We start from the raw sequence: 27,848 nt of genomic DNA on the forward strand, positions 1-27,848 counted from the left end.
ATTGCAGACATCAAAGTTTTTTTTTTTAAACACAAAAGAGGTCATCACTCGAGTACGAGAGTTTCCTGAGTTCCCATTAGCTTCCTCGTGTGTTGACATAGAGCGAGCTGACGTGACAGCTGAGCCGCCGCTGGGCAGGTTGACCGGCTAACCCCGGAGCACCCGCCCCCGTCCCCGTCCCACCTCTGAGCTACCGGTGAGCAGATCCAGTTTGAAGATCTTTCTGGGCAGAAGAGAAGTTACACCCACAAGAAAAGCACACAAAGATGTTTTCTTTCTTGAGCGTACATGTTCGGATCATTATTTTAAGAGGATTTAAATACCCCCAGGGTCGATGTGTATTCGAACAGAAACTTGGGGTCAGTGTTTTTGGAAACGCACGCTGCCAACATAACGTATGGATGCTTGAATATCCATCTGAAGGTAAAAAGGTGCAAAAGAATGCTGCCATGTGTCCGTCTGTTTACTTTTGACCTTATCTGTGACACCGACATCTAAATTCACCTCTGCACAGCTGGAGTTACTGTTTTTACTGCACGAAGTTGCGCAGCTCCCCCGGAGAGATTCTGTACAGCATCACTTTTTCATCCAAAGTGAGAAAAAAAAAAAAAAAAAAAAGCGTCTTAAGGATTTAGTTTTTAATCCAAATTCACCCGGTTGTCTCACAGCAGCTTGACGAAAATATGCTTCTGCTCCAAAGGGATGCAAAGAGAAGCGTTTTCACAGCTATAGATCATTGAGCATCGCACAATGTGCTATTTAAACTTCACGGGGGCGGGAGGGAAATTATAAAGTAAGTGAAATTTAGTAAGTAACAATGATTTATTGTGACGCAGAAAACGTCAGAGAAAAACCTCGGTGTCAAAAACATGTCCATGTTTTGAGGAGTGTACCGTAAGTGATCCATTATCTGTGCCGTGCGGTTTGCAGAGGGCACGAGGTTAATCCACATGATGGACTTTTAAAGATCTTTGTCTAAACATGACTCTCTTAAAGCCAATTCACTTTTTTATCTCCAGCTATCTCTGCCGAGACTCCCTGAAAACCTTCCGCTAAAAATAAACCTAAATGCGTCACTGCTATGGCCTGTGCAGCAATGTGGACTTTTTATTTTAAAGAGCTAACAAGCAAATTTAAGGACGGACGCCACCGACTGCACCTCCGCCTGATGATTAAACACTTCTCCAGTCTCCAGGTCCCGTCCCCTCTGCTCTTCTCACTAAGCTTACCCTTGACATTTTGGGGGAGGTTGTGAAGTTTTTCATGGACTCATGGGAAAGAGCCACACAGGCCTGGACAGTGAGGGCTTCTCCAAGGTGAAGGATGTAATGCGTTTTCCAGAAGTGATGAACTTTAAACTCTAAAACAGAAACGCTGACATGCGTAAGACGGAGCTACAGGAAGGTAAAGCGATTAAACCTTTGTTGGTTCTTGTTTTCGCAGCGTCGAAGCTTTTAGCGACATTGTACCTGAGCTGTCCTCGATTTTTTTTCCATGTTGTATTTCAGGGTTTTTTCTTATTAATACGATATTTGTGACTACTGGATATACACGATCAAACCCTCACTTTCAGTGAGTGTCAGTGTCCATTCACCATCATGTCATATGAGGAAAAACCACGTTTAATAGTATTTCTGCAGCTTCTCGTCTGCAGGTAATTTGTGGTTTGTCCTTCAAACCTCCAGCGCCCATATGGAAGAAATTCCTCCGCCATCTCAGGGTGAACACGATGGTTTTTATTGTTCACCCACCCACTCCACAGACCCTGGTTGAATCAGACCACGTTTAAAAAGAAGTTTAGTATTATTATTATTAATCTCACTGGTCATTGTTGTGTGTTTTAAAAGCAACTCAGCTCGCTTGGAAGGGATTAGTAAGTGACTGTTGAAATGGGTCCAGGCCTCTCCATACAGGAAACGCTAAGAGAAACTCCAAAGTATGGAGGCGGATGCTGCAACATCAGCATCTGTTGCAACGGTGGCAGTGAGAGGCAGGTATGGCCTGATGGATGCTCCCTCACCGTCATTTCATCATTTTTTAAATCAAGACAAAAAAAAAAAAAAAGAAATAATAATAATTTGATGAAATCAGACGCTCAAAATTCAGTTCTCCTCGGCGGACACACCTTACAATCAGCTGCTAGTTTACCACGGTTATTACTTTAAGCCTTAAAGGTTTAGTATGAAGTGAGAGGAGTTTGTTCCTGGTGGTTCTTTAATCTAACCTCACTGATATAAATGTGGTGAGCACATCTATAAAATTGTGGGAATAAAAACGCAACAGAAACTGGAGCCACCCAAAAACGAATACGCACTCGAATCGGGGCCTCTTACACAGTTCAAACAAAAACACAACCTTCATGAGGGGAGGATTTATTACTGCGCCGTATTAGACAGCATTTAAGTGTTCCTAATAAACTGCCAATTGAGCTTGTAGCCTTCTGGTTTCCACTGTTTTGGCTCTTATCCATGGCCAAAAAAATGTAAGTCCAGCGTTATTTAGCGGTTTTCACATAGGCAGTAAGTTGGAACGCCGTCTTTTGCTCTTTGTTCTGTAATGACTGAAGTTTGCGACATGTTACTCTGGATTAGCGCGCAGCCAACGCCAACACTGTCGATGTCAGCAAATCCAACCGCCAACCAACGTTACGGAGGTACAGATGAGATTTTACTTTTTTTGTGTTGTTGTTTTGTTCTGGTTTTTTGTTGCCAATTTGTAAAGCCAGAAATGAAGCCCTGCCTCGAGAAGCTGTTAACCCACAAAAAAAAAAAAAAAGTCATTAGCTTCATTTTAATAACTTTTCCACCCTCCTAAAGAATACAACTGTGGAGAAAACAAAGGCTCCCCAGATTTTACTTATTTTGAAAGTTTATGACAGAGAATGGTCAGATTCATACAGAACTTTGGCACCAATTATCAGCGTCTGGCATTTTCAATCGTCAACCATCGCTGTCAGTATCAGCTTTTGAAAAACGATCAGTTGAATGGCTGCTCAGCCTGGCCTCAACGCACAACTTTCCTGGTCCTCTCTTCCACTGAGTTTAACTGTATAACAGTTTGGAAGTTGGAAACAGAGCAGAGAAGCACATAAATTCTATTGGCTGGTGGCAGAAAGGCCTTGCTGACTGTGTTTTGCCACCATTTCAGCTTCCATTTATAGTGTGGCAGCACTTCCTGCTATTGTGTGCCAGGAAAACCCAGGTCCTCCTGACTGCTCTCGAATGTCCTGCCTCTCTTATCCAGCCTGAAACTCCACACAGAGGCAGAAAAAAAAAAAAAAAAAAAGGAGAGGAAGAGAATCAGATGCAAACCTATACTCACTGGAGAGCCTCTCACCATTACAGAGACGGCTTTCTCAAGCTGATAAAAACTGATGTTGAACTACTCAAAATCAAACCAGCGGCCAAAGGTCCTCGACCAGGAAAGGGGTTCTGGATCCCCAAAGTCGCTTGAGACTATAATTGGAGATTGGAAACTTTTTGGGGAAAACTCCCATTTCTGGATATCACAAACAGGCAGCGCTGTCAGACACACTAGAGAGGAAGCATTTCATTGCTGCACCTCATCAATGAGCTGCACAGAGCGCAGATTACAGATTTAGACTCCAGGCTTCGCTCCTTTTCAGCCTCGCTCATGTCTCATTCGTGTGAGCGAATGGCAGCACAGGCTCCCATTGTCTCTGACGCCAAGTGTCCCGGAGTAGGGAAAACCATCAGGACACTGTAAATCATTCTGGGGGCTGAGTGTCAGCCAAAGTATTCTCAATTACTGGACCGCATCTCAGTTGTGGTCTACTTCTAACTGTACATGTCTTTTAACATCTCTCTTGTCTTTAAGTGGAAGGTCTGGCCTCTCAGCTTGAAAATGTGTTTTTGGAGATGATCTAATTACTGTCAGAGACAGCTGATACTGACTGTAGAGTGATGAGGTGCAGCGCCTGGGATGGCCGGGGAGCCTTCGGTTGTGCTGCCTGACAGATAACTGCTGATATAAAATTCATGTAAAAAGTCAGGTAATTGATTAGTTGATTGACATAAGTATAAAAAGTCGCTATTTCGATACACTGATAAAGACGTCAACGAGAGAAACACTTTTAAAATGGTCGACGACAGGAAACTTTGCAAAATCCCAGATTAACTGCCTGAAATAAGGAAAATCTGAACTATCATGAGGAATTGTCACTTCTTCCAAAAGTCAAGTTCAAATCACTTTGAAATGACAAATCATTGACTGCAGTGATTTCCAAAGAGGCATCAGTGGGCCTCAAGCTCTTTCATATACTGTGGAGCTTTCCGAGCGTGAACCGGCTGATGCAGCGTCTCTGCTGCCTCACTTGCGCGACAAGGCAGCAGGTGAGTCTGCAGGTTTGTGGCCATTGTAGCGTAATGAAAGCGGCTTCATAAGTCTCTTCTATGTGTCGACGTGTTGCCATTGCATGATCCCTCCATTTTCACAAAAGACAACACAACACTATCAGGTCAACAGGTGACATCACAGGTCAGGCCTGCTGGATCACAAAGCAAAAAAATTCAAACTTTGAACAGGATATTATTATTTGAATAAAAACACCCTTAAACGCACACTTAAACAATTGTTGATGTAAAATAAATGTGTCATTTCTCATCTGCACAGTCACTCCATTAGGCTGCAGCAGTCAGGAGATGGAGCTGATGTGTCGGGCCAAAAGAATGAGGAGAAAAAAAAAAAAATAAATAAATAAAAAAACTAAGCAATGTTGGAAAAATGAGAAAGCAGAGCAGAAAGACAACCTAATGGGAAAAGAGGATTGCAACCAAGAGAGGTCACGCAACATTTGAGATATAAAAATGGGTCAGATTTCTCAAGAAGAATAAACAACAGAATGATATCTGCTGGAAGGTATACACACGTGTCACCGAGGTCGGGGCAAATACAACAAGTCTTTCAAGGTAACCCAAGAACGCAGAGGCTCAGCCCTTCTCTGCAGCCTCAGATACGAACAGGGACACCGGGGCGACCTGCTAAAGCAGCCAAATATCTTTACACAAAGCCACAGTATGCTGGATGTAAAGCACAGCTTGTTTTTCAGTTCAAAACCATAAGCCAAAAATATGAAAAAGTTACAGTTCAGATTAAAAACAATTTCTGTCTTATATTTATGTTTGAGGTCTGAAACAGCAGCAAAAAAAAAAAAAAAAAAACTAAACAAGAATGGCTGCAGAAGTAATACAGCAAAGTAATACAAGTCATTGAAGTCAGCCAAATCAAATGAAATCTAATAAGTGTGTGAATAGAAATTCACAAAGCTGGTATTTTATGTCCGGGCTCTGACACCGCCATTTCACATAAGCATATATCAAGCTTGCTTGGAGAAAATATATTTCTCACCCCAAAAACCTGATCTCATACCAAGCCAGACACCAGCCATTACATACACCATACGAGTTCAACGCGTTTGGCCGGCAGCGCCGACCACAATATGACCATTCCCCGGGTATCCATCCCAGACCACAATGCAGGATTACAATGTGAGCATCTCCCATGTGAGAGTCAAGCTACTGTGTGGTCGCTCCCCAACAACTGTGAGAATCTGGCATCCAGTGAGCCTGAATGCTTTGGATGAATGTAATCTGGAAAAGAGATGATCGTCGGTAGATTAATGAAAACAAACAACAACGACAACAACAACACAGAGCAGTGTGACATATACAACAGCAGATTAGATTTAGTTATGGCATGAACAGTAAAACAAGATGACACATTTTAACCTGAGCATGAACTCTGAGGGGGCAGAAAAAAAAAACAAAACAAAAACAATCAGCTAGGTTGAGTTTTTCCAAAACACCAGCAGGCCGCTTGACTGCTGACAGTCACCTCAACACGACGTCAACTCTGCTCAGAACCTCTGCAGCTTCCGGGAATGTCACCAAAACAACAGCAAGAGCCCGATAAACCCCCAAAAAACACAACACTCAAATTCAATTAAAACAGCATCAACAAAAACGCCACAGCGGGCCCCCACTACACAAGAGCCAAAGAGGAAAAATCACAGAAACATCACAGCAGCGTTGCATCACAGAAATCAGAGCCAACACAGCAGCGGTTCACAACTCAAGCACGACATGGCTGCCTTACCTGGACAAAGATTCAGGAAGAACTGGAGACTGTCTGCTGGACCAACAGGTGAGACCAACTCACCGTTATCTGTCCACTAAGACGTCCCGGCTCCAGCTGGGTCATCAAATACCACAAAGCAGGCCCACATTCCCAGTGACACATGAGCAGTTCAGGCCAAAGTGAGGAAAAGGCACACCGACAGTCTAAATAACCCGCCCCAATCCAAGGGTGCGTTGGATTTATGTAGCGGCCGGTGGCAGTGTGTCAGGTGGAGCTTCTGTCTGACTCTTTTTAAAGAAGATAGCTGAATGCAGGTTCTTATTGTTGGAGACTCTTTTTTTTTTGTTAATTAAAATTAACCAAGAAAACGTCACAAATAAAGCATTTTGGACCACAAAAATAAACTCTGCAAGATCCTGGAAGGACTGTCATAAAGAGAACGAACCAAAGAGAATTTTCATACTATGATGCATTGATTTATTTACAGAGGGGTCAGTTTGTGATTTTGAAAACTCTCCATTTAGTTTAGTTTTTTTTTTTTTTCCTTTTTTGCCTTTTCACTTTATCTTCCTGCATGAGGCTGAAATGGAAAACACAACTCAGACAGTAACTGAAGAATCCTGTATCTGTAAAGTATGGGACTATTATGCAGATCAAACTGGTGACAGCGGTTGATGTTATCAGGAAGCTTTCAGACGTGCAGTAATTCTCAAAGTGGAGTCTGATTTATTGCTGAGCCGAGGCCTCGTGTTTGGAAAGCTACAGCTGATAAAATGTGGAATGACAAAGAGCTGATGGGAGCAGACCTTTACACAATGTTCCCTGGTTTAATAGCTTTGTGTCTGATTGAGACTCAGCATGGCTGCCATTTTTTTCCTGATGTTCCTCTTTAATTTTCCAATAAAATCGTTCCTGTTACTGCTGCCGTGCAGAGACAGCGGAGGTTACCAAGCCCGGTTTGCTGGAAACTGGAAATAGATGGAGTCAGACTTCTTTGGGTAACGAAGGTGATGCATGTTGAGCGAAACCCTTTTTGGATCGACATGGTTTATGGCTAAAAAACAGTTCATTCAGCTTTTGGGTTGTGTAAAAAATTGAAGCGATAATGCTGAGACCAGCATATATTGACTCCAACTTTGATTACTGCATATCTGGACGTCTATGATGAATCATTTTGTTTTTGCCAACAAAAGTAGCTTTCCATACTTATTGCCAAAGAAGACCAGTAAAGCTATCACAGTCCATTATATGTGCCCTTACTCAAGCTAATGGCATGAAGAGGAGGAATTTATTGCTATCTGTTAACCTCGGAGCCACCTCCACTTTCTGTGTAGTTAAAACCTAAATGTGTACCGTCGAGACTGTGGCACTGATGATAAACTTGGGCCTGTGTGGGTTTCTGCATCAAGAAGGTGTCGATCTCATCAGATGATGTGTTTGCTGACACTGTTCAGCAAAGAACGGAACCATCTGAAGAAAATTTGGTGCTATAAATCCTTTGAACCGTCTCATAAAAATACCTGAACCGAATCCAAGATTGGCTTTTTGGTGGGTAAAAAAAAAAAACATTAACAGATCCCATAATTGTTGCTGTATAGACTGTATGGTTTTCTGTCTCATTCAGCGCTCCTTTGACAATCCACACCCCGCTGCCAAATCTCAATAAATCTTTTTTCCAAATGGCTCAGAGGGCCCGTCCCTCCACCACGGCTCACCATCCCCGAAGACAGTTTTTAAGTATCAGCGTGTATTTTATATCTCAAAGAGCTGAAATCAAATAAGAGGAAGATGCGGAGTCCAAAGAAAGCAGATTGTGAGAGCGGAATATGAACCAGGTGCAGCGCTTGGAGGGTCTTCACAAGACTCTCACCACTGAATTTAATTGCCTGGAAATATTCAGGCAAAGCCCTTCTTAGCCGACCTGCTGAACTCTCAGATGCTGCCTCTATCCTCAGAGCACTTGTGGGTCTATTTGACGTGCGTTTTGTACAGCAGAACGTAATGCTGCCGGCTCTACGGCTGCGTTCTTGGGCAGATGATTTAAAAATCGATCACAGCGCCCACACATGTTCAGCTGAAATGTGAAAGAAACAATGCCTCGTTTTGAGATGCTAATAACTGCACATCATAGGGGCTGAAAATTACCTTTAGCTATGCACACGTGTGCAATCTTCACATCTGCCTGCGTCCAGAACTCCCAGTGTTTTCATCCATCACCGTTCGTGCAGCACACCTGCCTCTGTTGGGACTTTCGGACATGTAGGATAACTTAACTGCTTTCCAACCTGGAAGTTCTCTGAACGCTCCGGAATGGTTGAGCTTAGCATGCTATCATTGAGGAAAAACCTTTTTCTTTTCTGTGCTACTTGCCAGCAAAGAAGCCAAAGTTCCACTAACAAAAGTAAGACGCTGTCAAATATTTATGTTACCAGGGAAAATACAAGCAGCATGAGAGCCGCGCTGCTCTCCGAGGGTTGTCATTGTGACATTGTGCTGACCCCAGAGGAGATTCTGGATATATTTTGCAGAAAAACAAGATAAATCATACTTGTTTTATGAGGTGGATGAAATCCAGTTTTGTGTATTTATTGTCATCGTGCCATGAAAAATAACAGTAACAGTGCCGAGCGTTGTAGGGAAAGTGTGAGCTGTATAAATTTTGGAAAGCTTTCACAATCGGATGTGTTGTGTGAAATTGCATTAATGTTAAATGTACTTCTTCTCCATGACAAGAAATGGCAACTGCATTTAACCAGATGAGCAGTGGAACGCACAAAACTCAAATCACGGAGACTACTTTAGAGGAGACAGAGCAAATGTAAGCTATAAATATGAGACAGAGCTTTGATTGATTTAAAAATCAATCAAAATACAGTTAAATAGAATAGAACTACCAAAAAAAAAAAAAAAAAATAGACGAAAATCCATAAAAATGTATAAATGTTGTAAAACTATCAGGAGAAATTGTTTGAAAAGCTTTAAAAAAGACAAGTTAAATAAATGTATGTTTTTTTAAGGAATTGGGGAAATTGCTATGGAAATAAAAAGAAACAATACGACTTCAAAACTGCAAAACTGGAGGATATAATGAAAATAGTAAAAGTTACTGTTTTCGGTTTTGACCCCACCTGCCATTAAATAAATCATTTTTATTACACTGTTGGCGAAACGAAGGACGTCTTCGTGTTCATCTGTAAACCTGTTTTCTCTCTCACCTGCTGAAGGATCCAGCTTGGCTGAGATGCCAAACAGCGGGCTTTCAGGAAACATCTCAGAGCCGATCACACATTTCATACGTTAAACTCCAATCCACTCCTACTTCGCTGTATCACGTATCCTGATTGTGTTTATCCTTCGTATGAGCGGCTGTGATGATTCTCAAACTGTGGACGTATCCTCTGATTACTCTGAAGGACGACTTTTTTGTTTTATGGTTTGCTGAACTTCGGTGGATGAAAAAGGATCCTGTTGTGGGACTTAGGAGAGACCGATACCTTCTTTCAAACTGTAAAGCCCTACATTATGGAGCTGTGGAGGGAGAGAGAGGGGTTTTGTTAATTTTTTTTATTTTTTTGGATGTCGCTTTATAGATCTTTCCAAAAGCTTCCCCGCTCTTGGAGTTTAGAGGGGTGAGCTCTCCCAGCTGGAGATATAAAGGGCTCAATCCTGCAGGACCTGCAGTAATTGAGCTAAAGCTGTTGTGGCAAACTGTGTGGGCTCTGAGTTGATGCTCAGCAGAGGTGAGTGTGTCAGGGAAAAAAAAAAAAAAAGCCTGGGTGCTTGTTTAGCATGAATTCCATTAGTTATTGACTCTCCCCTCTCTTAAGTATCACATGCAGCAGCGCATTATCATCCCATGCATAAATGAGAGGCTAAAAGCGAAACCCTGAAGAGGCATCTGCTTACATTGGCAGTGACTGCGAGACAGAGCGGAGAGGTTCAGTGGCGGGTCAGCCATGGATAGGAGCTTTGAAAAAGCAGGCTGAACTTCAGCATCTGCAGAGAGCGGGGAGTTTTTTTTTTCTTTCTTTCTTTCTTTCTTTCGTTCTCCCCCTCTTTATGCATGATTTCATGGTGGCTGATGAGAAGGGAGAACAATGTTTGGTTTGCTTTGATTGATCAACACGGAGCGGTGGTCTGGATTCAGTGTCCTAAACGAAGGCACAGCTGACCTCCAAGCAAACTTCCACTTGCTCCGACTTCAGCAGACAAAGAGAACTCTGTCTTCGTTGGCCTCCCGATCCAGAGGAAGGGTTCCCAGAGAGGTTCTCCAGTGGAGGTCCTGCAGGATGGTCCTGGGTGTGATTTCCAAACCTTTGTGGAGTTTGCATGTTCTTGTGTGGGCTCCTACCACTACAGTCCAAAGACCTACATCTTCAGGATATTTGCTGAATGGTTGTATGACTCTGTGTGTTGACCCAGGCTGAGCCCCGCCCCGGCCCAGCGACCCCGTGACCCCGATGGATCCATTACAGGTCATGTATGCATCGTTTGTCGGATGTTTTGTAAAATTAAAGCACTGTAGTTTGCTGCCACAGTGAACGCATGACGACTGCGTGAAGCAGGGTGCATTAACGCACACAGCAGACAGGCTGGACGCACAATACGGACAGAGGAACTGGTGAACATACAGCAGTGAGGGTGGAGCTGCGTGGAAGTGACAGTTCCTGTCACTGCTGGAAAACACAACAGTGAGGAACTGTGTCATCCAAGAAACAGCCCCGCCTGTAACCCCCAGAAAAACCACAACATGTCACTTTTACAATAAAGTTTTTGTACGAATTAAACAAACAAGATAAAAATGTGCTCACCAGGGAGCTGTTGAAGCGGATTGATTTATAACCTTTGAGCAGCCTCAGTCGAGCTTTAGGGGTTGTACCACTCGTTTCCTGTGTTTATGCTAAACTCAGCTAACCAATTTCTGGCTTATATTTGATGGGCAGACATGAGGTCGGTTTTGACTAGTAGGCTATTTCCCAAACTGTCAAACAGCATTCATCGGTTTTCTGGCAGCGCGGAGGCTGAACTCAGTTTCCCAGCCTTTTAGCTGCTAAATGATCCGGTTGTTTCACCATCTGCATGCCTACTCTGCTGAAATTGTTGTGTATCTTTATTTTACGATTTTATGAGAAGCTTCAACTGGAAATGAGGCTGGTGAGATGAAATCAAAAAGGGGAAACTTTGCGCCCCAAAAGTCAAAAAAAATTTGATGAAATTGGCTAAAATGCCCAGAGGAGCTGAAGGTAGCTGCACTAAAAGACTTTTCACCTCACACAGTGGATTGAACAATTATTAATAACAAAAAAAAAAAAGGTTGATTACGGCAGCTTTAAAGTCTGAAACCTAGAATGAACTGATTTTTGTGTTGTTGTTTTGTTGTTTCTAGTTCAGTGGTCTTTACTTTGACCTCTTTTCAACCACCTCACTGATCTATACGGACACTCATTGGAAATCATTGTGCTTTCCCTCCACAACGCGGATGGAAATTACAACTTTTTTTTGGCTTTTTTTTTTTTTTTTTTTTTTCGAGGGCTGAATGACATCAACAGTGACCAAGGAAAATATTCAAACTGGAGAGGAGTTGTGGCTTATTTTTGTAACCTTCCACGCCTGAGACCGGCGATTATAAATTGGAATTAGATGAATCGGAGCATGTAATAAAAGCTAAACTAAAAACCACAAGAGAACAAAAGATGTCTCAAAGTCAAATGGCAAGCCGAAACCTCTGGCCAGACGCGTTGAAACTGTGTGGGAAAGGACAGCGGAGAATCGCTGGGCGTTGAGGTTTTTAACCCCGAGGCGGCAGAGGAGGAGAGCTAGTGTTCATGTCGCGTGGGAATGCCATCTTTAAACCTCATTATCCTTCTTTTTACTGGTCAGTGAAATGAAACTGATGCAGGTTTGATTCCTGTCAGACGACAACACAGTGAACTCCTGGACGGATTCACAGGTGTGGTCTGATTGTCCGTTAAGGGTTAACAGAGGGAGAAGGAGCTGTGGGATGTTGTTTCCATTTCTGGAGATCCTGGTTTGTCTGATCAAAAACAATGTTTCAGGAGATGCTGGGAAAAAACCGTGATCCAACCTGATCCTGGCCTGCTTGTCTTTGTGTTCAAAAAGTGACTTCATAACCCAAACCAGACATAGCAGACTGTCTGCCCTTTCTGCGCACCGTCACGCAGGACGCCTGGAAAACAAAACCTCTCAGAGCGACGTGTGAAACTCATTCTGGCTGCAGCGCTTGCAGCAGTTTCCTTCTCTCTGGGTTCCTAAATTTAGAGAGAAAGGAATCAATTTAACTGGCAGCTACAAGTCAAAAGAAACATTTGCGGCTCAGTAACTGCTGATGTTGACGATCGCGAGCACAGAGGTAAACCAGAGTCATCAGTCTGACATGTCACAGACGCTGCGTTGACAGTTTTGCGATATGGATCAAAATGATGCCGTAATGATATTGCGATCGACTCCATACTCAGAAAGCGTAAAATGCTGGTTTGGGTTTCCAAATAAAAACACATGTGGGTCCTGCGTGCAAATGTTTATGCACCAGTATTAATTAGCTCAGCAATTTCACTCTGAAATTAAGCATCTCAATCATAACTCAAGCTCGCTACGCAGAAGCCTGTACACACAATACACCAACGAAACAAACCACACAAAACGAGAAGAAGGAACGAAGTAAAAATAGCAACAACGTGGAAGCAATTTATGCTAATTAGACTTTTATTTATGGCCCGATAATTGGGCACATTTGAATTGTTGATGATTCTTTTTCTCCTTCTTTTTCTCCCCGTGTTTCCCCCATCGCTCTCCCTCCCTCCCTCCCCCCCGCTCAGAGAAGATCAAAGCTCGGTTCACTTGAATAGATGTTAATGGTGCATGGCTGTCGTCTTAGTCCTGAGTGGCTGAGCTCTCTCCCGGCGAAAGAAAACCAGCCAAGGACACAATTAGCCAAATTTATGTGCACCTTTCACGACGGCACTCACCGTTTAACCCGCGAGAGGAGCTAGGCATTCATGTAATAACTTTTATTTTCATAACCCCTCACCTACTTTTTTTTTTTTTTTCCACCGTGCCTGAGGGATGGGAGATCAAACTGCTGGCAGGTGATGCAGAAGAGCTCCAAACGAATGTGAGCCTAATTCAAAAGTAACGTGCGATTCGGTAACTCAGCGGCAACTGATGATGAGCTGCGTGGTAAAAAAAAAAGAAGGTTTTTGTCTCACACAGCGGCAATCACATGCAACTCATCCTTCAAAAACATCCCACCGGTCAGCCCACCCACAGAAGCTTTGCTCCAAAAATAAGACAGCAAATCATTTCTTTCTCCTCCTTTTTATTTCCTTTTTGATAGTAGCTTTGCACCGCTTTCCCCCGGAGGCATTGCTTTTACAGTCCTTCTGCTCCCTCCTGAATTTGAATGAGCCCAAATGGTGCAGCCCAGACTGAGCTGAGGAAACAAGGTGCATTATGTAGGTGGGAGGTAACCGTGCCATTGAGAGACAATTAGCATGAAGCCCAGACCTTTGGAAATGGCGCAGAGGCTGCCGAGAGCGGGCCTGACAGAATGAAAAGATTAAGTCTTGAAAAAAGATAGCAGGGCATGGGAAAATCCAAAAGGAACCCAGCGACTGAAGTAGCCAATGTGCAAAAGGAGGGACAATGAGGCAATGAAGGTTTTTTTTTTTTTTTTTTTTGGAGGTGGGGGGGTGAAAATTAATGTCCTATCAGCTGCCAAGTGTGTGCACATTCCCCCATACCTAAAAAGTGCCGTTTGTTTGTACGTGACTTGTGTTTCCCCGCCGCACATGCATGCGAGGCTCTTACAAACTATTCAACAACAAAATTCCACCAGGTGTTTGGCAAAAGTGGGAATCTGTTATTGGATTGTGGGCTAAATGGCCGTCATGTGTCAGAGAGAAGTCCTGCGGTGGGTTAATCGTTTTAATGAGCCGCCCTTTCACACGTCGCCGTATTTTGTTTTCTGAGGCAGATAAATTCAGCCTTTATAGTTCTGTAGCATAATAACGGGCGCAGCTCCATCGAAAACGCTGCCAACTCCCAAGTCACCCGGTGCAGCCAATTTGAAATTTAGGAAACAGATTATCCACGCTCGTGTTGTGGATTGTGACATTTAGACGTTGCCATTTCCTACAGACATCACAACTAATAACCATCCAGGGCTGCAGCCTGGAAACAGGCGCTGGAGGAGCAGCAGAGAGGTCAAAAGGAACAGTTACAGCTGCTCTTGTGTACAGCGTGCGAGCTGTTTACTGTACTTGTGCACCTCTGAGTGCAAAAGTTTATGTCCACGCTCGCACCAGCAGACACACTTGGGTTTCATAAACAACACAACAGCAGGCTGCAGAGAAGTATGTGGTAATTGCGTGTAGTGCAGAGCAGCTGTTTCTGTGTTTTATAATGTGCTGTCACCGAGAGACGACATCATGCCGATTTAATGAGTCTGTCCAGTTTCTTCAGAGAGAAAGTTTATGGTTGGACTTTTCCTTTTCCTGCTTCATCTCTCACAGGTTGAGCTAGAAAATCACGGCACGACTCATTTGAGCAGTCAGCTGACCAGGTCGTTCTGCGAGGGCTACAGCTCATATCACTGTTTTCTGTTGAATCTAAAGGAAATCAGATTCGATTTCTTTTTATACGTTCCACTTCATGTGATGAAGTTTGTTGGCATAAAGGCATTAAATTGTGTTGACGAGGAAAAGAGCACACTTCTCTCGACCAACACTCTGCTGAATGTGTCTCTGTTTATTTGTGCGTGAATTATATCAATACAAAATCTGATTAAATCTTCTAACAATTTTAAACCTCAGCAGTTTCATAAAACTGGCTTGCTAATGCTAACACGCTAATGCTAATGTGACAAAGCTAACGCTAACGTTTAGCAGCTGCACACAAGATGGGAGTATCCTGCGTTTTCATAGATGTTTGTTGTTTTGGGGTTTTTTTGTGCAGCTCCACAAAATGTCGCTGAATTGGAATCCTTGGCCTGCTGACGGGTTTCGTTCTCATCGAACAAAGTTAACCCCAGATGGATTATATCGGTTACCAGTATGGTTAGCAAGAAGTGAGTCACCGTCACAATCCCGAAAACCTGAAATGGCTTTGTCGCACACCACGGTGTGGTTTGGTGGGAGACAGGCAGACTTGTTTGTGCACAGTGAAAACACCGCTGGGGCAACTCGAACAAGCCGCTGATTCTTCCCATTTCAAGTTCATCTATACCATCACCGGACGAGGAAATTCTCCTCGCAGCCGGATGCGTATGAGCCTGTTAAACGAATACACAAAAACCATAAATTGCGTTCATCATCCGTCATAAAGCTGAGTTATTCTAAAACGCCGTCCGCGGTGGAAACTCTGGTATTGTTTATGTGCAATAAGATCATAAATTCCCATTTGGTGTGTGAGTAATATGACAGTTGATCTGTTTGGATATTCTCTAAATTTGAGGCAAAGTATCTCTGCACCACATTGCTGCACACACACAAAAAAAAATAAACTCTTGTCCCCCTCTTCTGCTGATGGGCTCTGATTGTGGTTTGGACTGAACAACAACAGCCCTTTGCCCGGTTCATCGTGGATGTTTGCTGAAGTAAGATTTTGGCAGCAGAACCAGCATTGTTTTCAGCTCTCACAATAAAAGAAAGGCTACTGTCCCAACCTGTGACGTGCACACGCACACATTCATGAACACCATAAGCCTCAGAAATCCAAAAGGAAACGTGCCAAACGTAAGGTAGAACACACAGCAAGATACTAAGTACTAATAACACAGTTTTAATTGTTTTAATGTTTATTGTTGAGATTTAAAAAAAAGCGACCAAACTATGACACTGAAGCCTTCACTTTAATTTCCCGCAGGCAATGATGTAATTGATGTCGACTGAAGTTCCAGAGGTGCAATTATATAATCCACTTCCTCAATCCAACCAATCATAATTAAGACAAATCACACTGTAATCAAAACTTTAAGCAGCAATCATGAATCTTAATGTTTTTTTTTTCTTTCCAGTAAACTGCAGCCGAGGCCTTCAAAGTGGGTGTGAGGACGACGTGGCGGCTGGAAGCACAGTAAACATTTAGATAGCCAGTCCACCCACAGTGGGTGCATTCGGCCACACGGAGACTTCTGTGTGTGTTATGTTATATTCTTGTCTTGAGGTTTGGGCCCCGCCTGAGTGATTTGCTTGTTGACCATCATTTATGCAGCGTTTTTTTATCCGCAGGCCGCAAGAATCACGAGTGATTCGTAGCAGACCCCTCACATCAACTGTTAGCCGGAGCCGGAGCCGGAGCCGGAGCCATGGCCCGGCTGAACTCGAGTGTGATTAAAGAGCTGCAGCCGCACAATTTCAAATCCCGATGAAGGTTAAGATTGAAAATGCCTGCCCCTCACGGACGTGACCGTACAATATGTAGCGTGACGTGTCGGATTGTTGTGTCAGGGCCGCGAGCGGAAACAGTGAGTCAGACGGGGCAGAGGAACTCGGCCGTATCCAAGGTCATAACAATAACACAAATCTTTATTTTTCAAAACAAAATTACACGTAGCTGACAAAAACCAAGTGCTAAAATAATGACACGGCCGGTACAATTTGACAAATGGTAAAATCTTGATCCCACAATGCATTTCAGACTGCTTCTCTGAGCTGGCATGAACTGTTAACAGTGATACGGGACAAATGTTTCAAAGTCAAGCAGCAGACTCTGCAGTCTTCGGGGTTCGTGGTGGACTGTTGCCAGCACTTATGGATGATGTGCTCGCCTCAAATTTGAAACTAGCAGACACACGAGGACATGGAGGTTCGGCTGACGTTTCGCCGAGCGCAGAAATGATACAGGCTCACGAGGAGCCAGGCACTCACTTGGTCACGTGTCCAGGAGATTTACTGGCAGAGTGACGGGGAGCAGGTGAGAGGAAGCTCGTCAGCTGGTGAGTTCCTGGTGGCCAGGTGAGGAAAAGGAACGGGACTTAATGAGGAGCCTGTGTAAATGAATGCGATGACATAACGACAGAGGAGAGTTCAACAAGCTATCGGCTGGGAATAAGATTAGTTCAATAGCATTGTGAAACATGATATAAATGTAATCCAATTTCTTTACACAGTGAAATCGAGTCAAAGTTTGTAAATGTTGAATTTACAAAACCGTCCAAATAACGTTTCAGTCTGAACGCAGGAGCTCCAGATTCTGGTCATACATAGCAGCCCAAAGTTTGAGTCTGACCTGTGACCCTTTGCTGCATGTCATCCTCTCTCTCTTTCATTTCCTGTCTCTTCCCATGCAGCTTTCAGAATAAAGACCGAAGCATGATGTGTGATGCATGAGCACCAATTTCTTCTGACATTCCTTGAATATGTGTATTTTCAGTTACAAATTTTCGGATCTAAAATAGAGAAAGGCCGTGAACCATAATGTAGAAATGTTCATTAAAATTCACCTCTTTGCTAATTAGGCACTGTCCCTTTAAAAGAGTTCACCTAAACCAGCTTTGTACTGTTGGAATAAAAGTTACTTCTTTTTTTTTTTTAACACTTTTTAATTTTCCAACTTAATTGTGTGAAACTGCATCAATTGAACACATTATTGCAGCAACACATGATCGACCTACTTTGTTGTTCTGGAGATTTCAATGATTTCACCCTCATTATCGGACTCGGTGTGCTCAGTCATCACAGAAATGTTGATGTTCAGAGGAAACCTGGCCAGAATGCTAACCAGCTCTGCGTGATCTCGTCAGAAACTCACGAGCGTATGTGAAAGTGGATGTCGATCTTGTTTTGTCTCTTTCCCGTGACTTGGTGGGAAACTTTTTGACCTGAAACTCTGGAAAAATTTTTAAGGTTAAACCTCCTCATGTGTTTCCTGTGTTTAGCCCTAAAACTTTAATAAGAGGCATTAAACTTTTAGTGCAACAAAAATCCGAGATAATGATTCATCCAGCCTTAAAGTTGATCTTTCTTGATGCGATCTAAATAATGTGTATTAGTCACCAAAGTCACCCCACTGTGTTCACTTTAACCAAAGTCAATATGAGCAATATCAACATCTGCTTTGTCAAAGCAAAAGAAACTGGTGGAGTCCAGCTGGGAGAATCCGCTCTTTCCCAAAGGAGTGACAGCGTTTTCTGCTGCCAAACACACAGTGAGTTAACCGGCACTTAAGTCGGCAGCATCTCCCTGAATTAGAAAACAAAACAAAACCCCAGAAATCGCTGAGGCAGCAGAATGTCACACGGGGGATCAGAAACAGATGTGTTGCTTCTCCGCGGAGCCTGACGGAGCGGCTCCCTGACAGCACGGTGACACCCGAGCCAGGGCCCTCATGATGACGACGCTCTCTGTTTAGCATCCATCATACACTTCTATAAATGTTCCCAAGCTGGTGGCGGCCGGAGCCTCGGTTAATCCAGGCCCCTTCGATGCTGGGAGTCAAACCGCAGAAGTTTTACAGCCACGGAGGAAGAAAGGCAAGTTTCCAGAGATGGGACAGTCATCATCCTCCTCGCACAAACATCCTCATGCACACACACACACACACACACACAAACACATCTTTCCCTTTCATTTCCCAACAAGCTCGGAACCCTCTTAGAAGCTTTCATGTGTGTTGAAAGGCACCGGCTGGCTGCAGTACACACAGCATTAAAGAACACTTATCGAAGACGAGCCTCCCCAGCTTTGATGCAGATGTGGAACAGGGCGCGCACCCGGAGATGGCGCCGATAATTAAGTGAAGCGTTAATGTTGTTTCAACATTAACAGAGAGGACGGACTGGTGCTTCGTCCATCAGACATACGAGGACGCTGCTAATGAAGGGAGACACGCTGAGAGTTGCTCCGGGATCAGAGGATGCGGGGAAACACGCCGCAACCCTGACATCTGTAAAAGTGACACTTGGGTTCCCACATCTGGGTTTTAATAAAGGGTATATGCGTGTGCTTGGCGAAATGATAAAGTACGCCTTTGTTGAAAGGCGAAGGCCTAAGATGACACTGTTGATAAACAGGAATATAAATCACTGCTTTTTTTTTAAGTGGTCTGCACCAATTTTACACATTAATTTCACTTTGCTCGTCACGAGAACGCCTGCTTCTACGGCCTCTTTTGTGAAATCTGTATACTAAACTTAGGCCAGATGCTTGTTTATTCTGGCTCACACACAGAATGATCTTAATATTCAAATTTCTGCTCTGGCCCAATTCTGGCAAATGGAAAATCTGTACAGGGGAACTGGAGTTGGGCCGAGGATCCAGATCTACGTCGGGTCATCTCAGTCATTTTGACCATTATTTATTCCACGACTGAAGAATCCGCTCGAGGTTGAAACAGCGACAGTCCTGTGAGAACGCAGCAAACTGCATGTTTTTAGAAAAACCATGTAATATGTCAAAAGCTCCAGAACAAGTGAGTAAGTGGACCTACAGCTGAGATTGTTTTGTCAGCTGTTTCCAAATATTACAAAAAAAACAAAAACAAAAAAAAAGGGAACCGTAAAGCTCAATCAATAAATAATTTAAGTCATTTATCAAGCAAAAATGCTAAACATTCACCGGCTCCGGCTTCTGTAATGTCGGGATTTGCTCCTTTTATCCATTTCATGTGAGTTTACTTTGGGTTTTATGCCGTTAGTCCAACGTAACAAACAGTTTGAGGGGCTTTAAGACAATTTTTCAAAGAAAAAACCCAACACAATAGAGGTTGATCTAAATTTAAAACAAATGACGCAGACAGTCCCGACGTGTCGCTTTTCGAAAGCAAGTTGTTTTCACGGGGAAACACAGAGCACCTGACATGTTTGATGCCCTTGAATTTGATAGAGGCAGCAGGAAATACAGGAAGAGAAAAAGAAGACGGGAGCTAAACCGAGGACGCCGTGATTACAAGGATGTGTTAAACCAGCGGACACTTGATTGCTATGATCAGGAGTCAAAACCATAAAAAAAAAAAAAAATCGTCTCAAATTTCTGAACTTTTTGGGAGACCGTACTCGCATCCACAATCCCGTCATGGAGCGCCAGCCTGTGAGAGCGGGAGTGAAATGTGTTTTTCTTTCTTCCTTTCCTTTTGTTGTCTTTTTTCTTGTTGCAGTAATGAATGTGCTTTTGATCACCAGTCATTCACGCCAAAACTCAGGTAGGCTCTGCAGCTGTGCGATTACACCACATCTCCAAATAATCTGCCTCTATAAACAAGCTTTGGGGAAGATCTGAGGAAGTCGATCTCAGCTCGGTGCCACATCCTTTCATAAATACTGGGGAAACTCTTGAGTCAACATGGAAATCATCTTAATGGGAATTAGGTTTTGATGATATTTGTGGATTTGGAGGGGGAGAGAAAAAACAAAAAAGTCATGACTCTGGTGTGTCGGCAGGAGCTCTATCTGCAATCTAATGGAGCTTCTTTTGAACTTTCTTTCGAGATGAATATGTTTAGAGTGCAAATGTGCAGAACACATTAAGGCCGACTCCCTAAATAACTTTGTTCCGTATCTTCATGATTACTTTGCTCCAAAATGAGAACCATAATCATGCTCCTTGTTGTAGCATCGTGTCATTACGAACACAACTAACTTATTGTTTCCTGACGCAGCCACCATCTTGAGTCGACAGGGATAACATATGTTGCATAAAAAAAAAAAGAAAAAAAAAGAAATGTGGACGTGGGGCACGTCCTGCAGTGTTACATACAGTGTTCACACTTTGGATATATACTGCAATTAATCCTTAAACACATCATAAGCTCCTCTGCCATTCGGTGAAGTCCGGCAGCCATCTGGATAACATCCAAAAACAGCAGCCCCTTTCAAGAAAATCAGACAGATTCATGTCAGTCCTCATGAGTGTTTTACATCCCACCGTACTGTAGAACAATGTGCCCTTTGTGTATACAAGCCTGTCCTGCTCACCTATAGGGAGGAGGTAAGGAGGAGGTAAGGAGGGAGGGCGGCCTCTGCCTGATGTCTTTCAGACGTCGTCACGTGACACCACAGGAGACATATTTGAATTCATCTCCTATTTACTCAGCCCAGCTCACACACACACGCAGACACACTCATTATCACGTTGTTATGATTATCTCAGCGTCAGCGTGGTACGACTTCAGAGGGGGGGGGGCTCTCTCTGCAGGCCCCGAGCCCCTCCGTGAGCTCGCAGTATTTTACCCAGATCTGGGCTGTCACTCTTCGCCAGGTTCACGGCTCCCTGCGTTTTCTCTCGTGGCCTCTCTCCCCTCGATGACGGAGAAGATAAGCATGTTGCATACCGAATCACTGAGCTATGACCCCCCCCCACCCCCCACCAAAAAAAAAAAAAAAAAAAGTGGGGGGTTCTGCTCAATAAGCCAGATGTAAATAATTGCTGAAAGCAATATAGAGCCCTGCATCACAGACTCCACTTGATATTTAGTTTGGCTGTGAGTGAGGAGGCTCGGTTTCATTCGGGTCCCGAAATGCCTTTTTTTGTTCAAATTCAGCATTAGTTCGACTTCACTGAGTGAGCGCTGAATGTTGAACAACAGAATCATTTCGAGCTCAAAGGGGGTTATTTTTTTTAAGACTGCCATTGCTCACACACGTCAAAAAAAAAAAAAAAAAAAAAGAAGCTTTTAAATAAATATTTTTTTTATTCTGTTATTGGCTTTTTACAGGTACAAAGCATACAGCATGTTATAGTTTTATCAAAAGTGGAAAATACTGATGTTACATATGTAACAAATGTAAAAAATAAGTCTTCAATCTTACTTTCCCCGAAAGTAAGAACATACATTTCAGCATATGAAAATATCCATAAAAACACAGCTTAAGTAATTTAAGTTAATAAACAGTACAAAAAAAAAAAAAATGTAGAAACCATACATGTCAAAATAATGGACAAGGACACCAACAACGAATGACTCCATGATTTCTCATGAATTTAAAAAAATGTACACAAGTTCATAGTGTTTTAGTTGGGGTCATGTTTATAGGATCATCATCATACATCATCGATATCAACATCAAAGTCATCATCATCACTGTCGTCGTCGTGGCCGCCGCCTGAAAAACACTTGGCTAGTCAGAAAATGCTAATTTGTGACAGACAACATTACCCACCCACCCACAAAAACAAGCAAACAAACAAACAAAAAAAAAAACACCTCCCTCCCCTCCTACTCAAACTTAGGCCAGAAAAACTGAAGAGGAAAAATTCTCCCCCCCAGTGCTGAAATCCTCAAATGTCTGTAAGGCAGGAGACTCGATTAATCCTCACTCTTGGAGCATTTAGCCAGTCCTCTTTGAGAAAACACACCAGAGCAAAGACAGTCGGAGTGAAAAGAGATCGTGACGTCGGTGAGGTCTGAAATACCGTGCGAGCTAAACGGTGGACTTACTTTCACACCGAGGCTCGTATCCTGTCGGCTACAGGTGCAGTCAGATCAAACACGCATGCTTCCTTTCAAGCAAATTGGAAATTGACCCCTAAGAAAGCCGAAGACGGGGAGTTTTCTTTTGCTCCACGGCCCGTTGGAATTGGCTTCCTGTGAGTGTTAATATTATCTACCCTCTTATCTCCCAGCTGTGAATGTGACAGAAGTTTTGAGAAAAGAGAGGCAATAACGATAATACAAAACAAAAACGTTTGATCAAGATAATGCAAACGGAGCTTTGCAGTCACTAAATTAAAGTCAGACATGGACTTCTTTTTTCTTTTTTTTGTCTTTTTTTTTTTTTTTTTTTTTTAATCCAGGCATTCGGCATCAATGGATTTGCCTCAAAGACATGGATGCAAATTTATACAGGTAAGTTCAGATGTAGAAGAGACTGGTAAACTATTCCAAGGTGGCTCATGACAATATCTGCCACGTCACAGGTGCCGTTTTCTGCCTTACTGCATTGAAAGTCGTCTTATTCAGAATAATGTAAAAAAAAACAAAACAAAACAAAACATGGAGTCCAATGCTCTCTTGAAATATCCAGTCTTCTTCCTTTTTTCTTTTTTTTTTTTAAAAAAAGGAGAACATCACCATATTCTACATCATAATAAATAGTCTCATACATATTGCTCAGCTTCTCCTTCGTTCAGAATGGTCACTGAACCATCCCCACTGTTCATTTCAATGTCTTTTGCTGCCGCGTTCTCAGGGAGCAAGGCTAAGTCCTTGAACACGTCTACGTAATGTCCAAAGCCGGGGCCCCAGTTCAAGAGATTGTCCCAGTTGAAGCCCCCGGCTTGCTGGCCCAGCTTGTGGGGCAAAGTATAGTGTTGGTCACTAGGCGGCATCTGGGCGACGCCAGGCCCTCCTTCTGCCCTCCGACTCGAGTAGCGCCTCTGCTTGAGCCTCCCGCCGTATTCCTCGTCGTCAGCGTCTGACTCGTTGACCTGTGAGAGCTTGGGAACCCGGGAGCTGTAGGAAACGGGTTTATCCCGGTCGTACTCCATCTCCGAGCAGGTGAAGGAGTCATGTGAGTCACTTTCTGAGGAGGACTCTGGGGCCGGGATACCATCGGCAGGGTTGCGGACCCTCGACAGTGGCCTGCGGCAGTCCTCCTCCGAGCTGGATCGCCCGTGGTCAGCGCTGCAGATGCTGGGGTTTCGCGGTCGCGGAGTGTTCAGACGCTCCACTTCCTCGATGGACAGCCCCACGGGAGGCCCCGTCTCCAGGGGAATCTGCTCGATTGGCTGCTTCAGCCGACTGCTGGGCCTGGAGGTGTGGCCGTGGCCGGCCATGGTCTGCGGACTCTTGCTGCGCCTCCCCAGCCGGGTGGCGTAGTTGAACATGGGCGGTGGCTGGCACATGTCGTTGTGCAGATCCAGCGGGCTGCCCTCACGGCGAGCCAGGTTGAGCTCTCTGGTAGGAGTGTTTCGGTAGAAGGAGGAGGGCTTGGTGAACGGGGCTGGGGAGTGCCTTGACAGCGGGTTCGGAGTGGGGCAGGCCGAGTGGGCGTGGCTGAGCGGGGTGGACCTCAGTGCTTGGGTGTACTGAGGCTGGTAGGTGTAGCTTGTCGCTCCGAGGGGTAAGGGGGACTGCCTGGCGAAGCCCAGAGGGCTGTGTCTCTGGATGGAGAACTTGGGCGTGTGGCTACGGAACTGCTTGTAGTGCTGGATGATGTCTGCGTCTGACGGAGCGATGCTGCTGGCATTGTCTATGTCATAATGTTCAATGTCTGCCTCCGGGCCAGTGCAGGGGGCACAAGGAGCACTGGGGACGGTCTCGTTGCTATGGGGAATGTCTGTTTCATCGTAGATCAGATAAGGGTTCTCCCTCTCGATGATGTCCGGTTTGGGGTTCCCTTCCGGCTGTTTCCGTACCGTCATGTCATCCCCGTATGGCGGGATGTTATCGGGGTCATCGAACGCTACGTTCTCACTGCCCTTCTTCTTTTTCTTTTTCTTCTTCTCCTTAGGTTTCTTCTCCTTGGATTCCTTTGGCACTTTGGTCTTGTTGCGGTCCTTGCAGTGGTTGCACAGGATCAGGCTGAGGACCACCAAGGCAAGAACGGTGGCACAGCTGCCGACAATAGCAGGCACCGCCCAGATGGGGAGGACCATCGTTTCCGCTGTGGGACTGGGGCTGCAGAAAAATCCACCGTTGCTGCCCGCTTTGCAGACTGAACCCTGAGGACACTGGACACCGAGACAGGCCACCAAGGTCTCACAAGTTTTTCCTGTGTAGAACTCGGGACAGACACAGGTGAAACCTGAGCGGGGATCCGGCACGCAGCTGCCGTGGTTCTGGCAGGGATTAGAAGCACAGTCGCCAGGCGGGACGCACTGGTAGGTGTACCACTGGTTCACGCACATCAGGCCATCCCAGCATGGACTGCTCTCACAAAGGTTGGGACCTCTGCAACCAATCTTGACGGACGAGCTGGTCTTAGTTAAAGTCACCAGGCTGTGTTCTCCAGTAAACGGCAGGTTCTCCCCGTTGTACTTCACGTAGGCCAAGCAGCCATCGAAACCTGCAAATGAACGAGAGCAGGAACTGGATCAAATTAAAGGAAAAACAGCGGGAAGCAGCTAACAAAGACATGACAGTGGCCTGGGGGGGGAGCATTTCCGATTGCCACCAGACGTGTGGCTTTTCAAAATGTCCGCCGAAGCTGGATGGCTTCCTTGTAAATGACTGGATCTGGGAGCTGTAATCAGAGCTAAAGGAATTTTGTTTAGACGGATAAATGGTTCAGGCTCAGGACACAAAAAAACAAGAGAAAATTCGCTTGTGGCGAGCACCTCCTCAAAAAAAAGTTCATATTTTGAGATGGTCCAACTCTATTACTGCCCAATTTGAGAGGAGAAATATGAATTTCAGGTCCAATTTTTTATGATTTTTTTTTCTTTTTCTGAAACAGAGAATCCATCGTCAGAGCCATTATAGCTTCAAGACATACATCTGGGATGGATGAATGTCTCGGTGTCTAATTCAATCTTTTGTATTGTGTATTGCCTAACAGCACTGCCTCGCTAATGTAAATAGATTTTTATTGAATTTATCCCAGTGCAGATTAAATCCATTTGTGTCATTTCATTAGCTCTTGAAAAGTGAGTTCACAAGAGACCCAACTGTTCAGATGCACGTTTAGGTAAGAGTTGGTTAACAGGCAGCCTTCCACAGATCTGCGTGCTCAGCACATGTTTGTTTTGAAATATGCCCCGGCCCTTGTGTAAAAGAGGTCAACAAATCATCCAAATTGCTCATTTTTACCATATTAGTCCATAGTATTAGGTTATTTTTTCCCTCCCCTGAAATTCTTAAATTCACTGTGTTGTATTACCTCCCTGTGGAAACCCTGTCTTTCACCTTTTCCAAACTGTTCTCAACTCGTTTCAGGACATCTCATCAGTGATTTAAGCCCAAACTATGAAGAGAGTCCATGGAAATGAGACAAAAATAATAAATGTCCTAGAAGGCAGGCACTCCAGGACGAGTCAAATTAAATAATATTTGCTTTTTTTGCCCATAAATGATGCTGCGGTAAAGAAACATTTATTCAACTACTGTAAAATTCATTGCAGGTAAATCTCAGCCGTGTCAAACAGGAACAAGTTTCAGGCCAAACCCACTGAGTCTTATTGGACGGCCACCAAATATGGTCAGCAGTACGAGCAGTAGACTATTCATTCGTTTTGGGGGGGGTTACTGGATTTATAACAGCCCACAAGTCCATGACTGCTATGTCACACAGATGTGTGATATGTGCGTGTGCACACATATGTATGAGTGTGTGGAGGAGGTTCCCACAACATGTGAAAACGCTGCTGGGAACCCGGTCATTTATTAAAAAGGGGCGAGCTGGTGAGTTTCTTGGTCGGATGCCAGTTTTGGAGAGTTTCAGCATGTGTGTGTGTGACACGGCACATAAATACACATCTACATACACAACAAGGTTTTGGAGACAGCAGTATGTTGACTACTATTCTTAGCCTTAAATCTAAAATAAATAAATAAATAAATAAAAATTCTTCACATTCTCACCGCGTACAGTTAAATTGTGTGCAAAACTTTGTTCCACTTCAAATCTCTGTGTCTGGGCCAGTTAAAGAGTTAAGGAGGTAAGCTGTTCTTTCGCTTCCCTTGCCCCCATCTCCCAGCCTCACCTGCTGCGGTTTTCTGCTGAGCAGGTCCAGGCGGGATCCCTCCGAGGGAAAAGGTTAAAACGCCGAGACCGCCAAAGTCCTGCGTGACGTGCTGGATGACTCTGGACAGGCCGCCGTCCACCTGCAGCGCGGTGGCCGTGGCATTCTTGACCAGCTGGAGCGTGTGCCACTGGCCGTCCGACAGCACCGCCTCCCCCACGGTCCGCTCCACCTTCCCTCCGACGCCGGCATCTGAGATGTAGTGGATGTTGCCGTTCCTCAGCTGAGAGAAGCAAACAAAGACGGACATTGAGCGCCATGGTCACACACAGAAAGAACAAACAGAGGCAGTTTTTCAGTCGGTGTTGAAACACATGAAAAATGGCTTGTTCTCGTTTATATATTCGAAGCATTAAAAGCACATGGTAAAAAGACAAACGAGGGTTTTGTCAGATTGTCTTTTAATGGAGCATTTTTTTTTCCCTGAGTGCCTCTGACAGATTTTGGCATTTGAGGACATCTTGATGCAATCATTTTGGTACGGTGGCTCTGCGAAGCTTAATGCAAGCGCAGCACAATGCTAAATGCTAACATGCTGATGTTTGCCAGCGTTGACCGCACAAACTTGTTCGCATGTCAGCATTTGCTAATTAGCACCAAAGAATATATACACACACAAAGTACACAAAAAGACGTCATTTGCAGGTGTTGGGAAATACTAAAGGGGGCAAACTAAAGGTTTGACCTCATGTTGACACTATAAAGTTTGCATGCCTGAGCCAAACCGATGCAACCAATGGGTTTTGAGACAGTTTGCAAATAAAAAACAAATGTCAATGTCACGGTGAAGCTACAGGCCAAAGTCCAGGGTTCCTCAGTCATAACTCATCCTGTGGGGACCATGAATATCTGCACTGGATTCCAAGCGAAGACGCTGCAGTAACAGTTAATAGATATCATATGCTCAGGAACTTCGCCACACAGGATGATACAAGGAAGATACTCACTACTGCTTTCTGAGAATAGTCAACGTAAACTAGGGGTGAAAATATAGTTTGTTTTTCTGCTTTTTCAGATTAATGCAATGACTTATCACGTCAGTGTCAATCAGAGGCAACGCGAGGAAGTCTCCCCAAAAACTACCACCGCGCTGCTTCCTGAATCTGCTGCTGAGGT

At 44.2% G+C, this 27,848-nt stretch overlaps 1 protein-coding gene across 3 annotated transcripts in view; it reads right to left on the reverse strand.

The window, feature by feature from the left end:
• Window positions 1–22,788: 22,788 nt before the first annotated feature.
• Window positions 22,789–27,848, reverse strand: part of fat4 (FAT atypical cadherin 4) — a 98,933-nt gene continuing 93,873 nt past the window's right edge. For 2 of the 3 annotated variants that reach the window (XM_029511778.1, XM_029511777.1), the window contains exons 16-17: window positions 26,711–26,955; window positions 22,789–25,080 (exon numbers count right to left, since the gene is read on the reverse strand). In XM_029511778.1, coding sequence (XP_029367638.1) covers window positions 23,148–25,080; window positions 26,711–26,955 — 2,178 coding nt within the window. In that variant the 3' untranslated portion in view covers window positions 22,789–23,147. Of the gene's footprint in view, window positions 25,081–26,693; window positions 26,956–27,848 lie in introns of all 3 variants that reach the window. The other variant, XM_029511776.1, reaches the window with a different exon arrangement.

The sequence above is a fragment of the Echeneis naucrates genome, chromosome 10 (genome assembly GCF_900963305.1).
Source record: "Echeneis naucrates chromosome 10, fEcheNa1.1, whole genome shotgun sequence".
In the NCBI taxonomy this organism is placed as follows: domain Eukaryota; kingdom Metazoa; phylum Chordata; class Actinopteri; order Carangiformes; family Echeneidae; genus Echeneis; species Echeneis naucrates.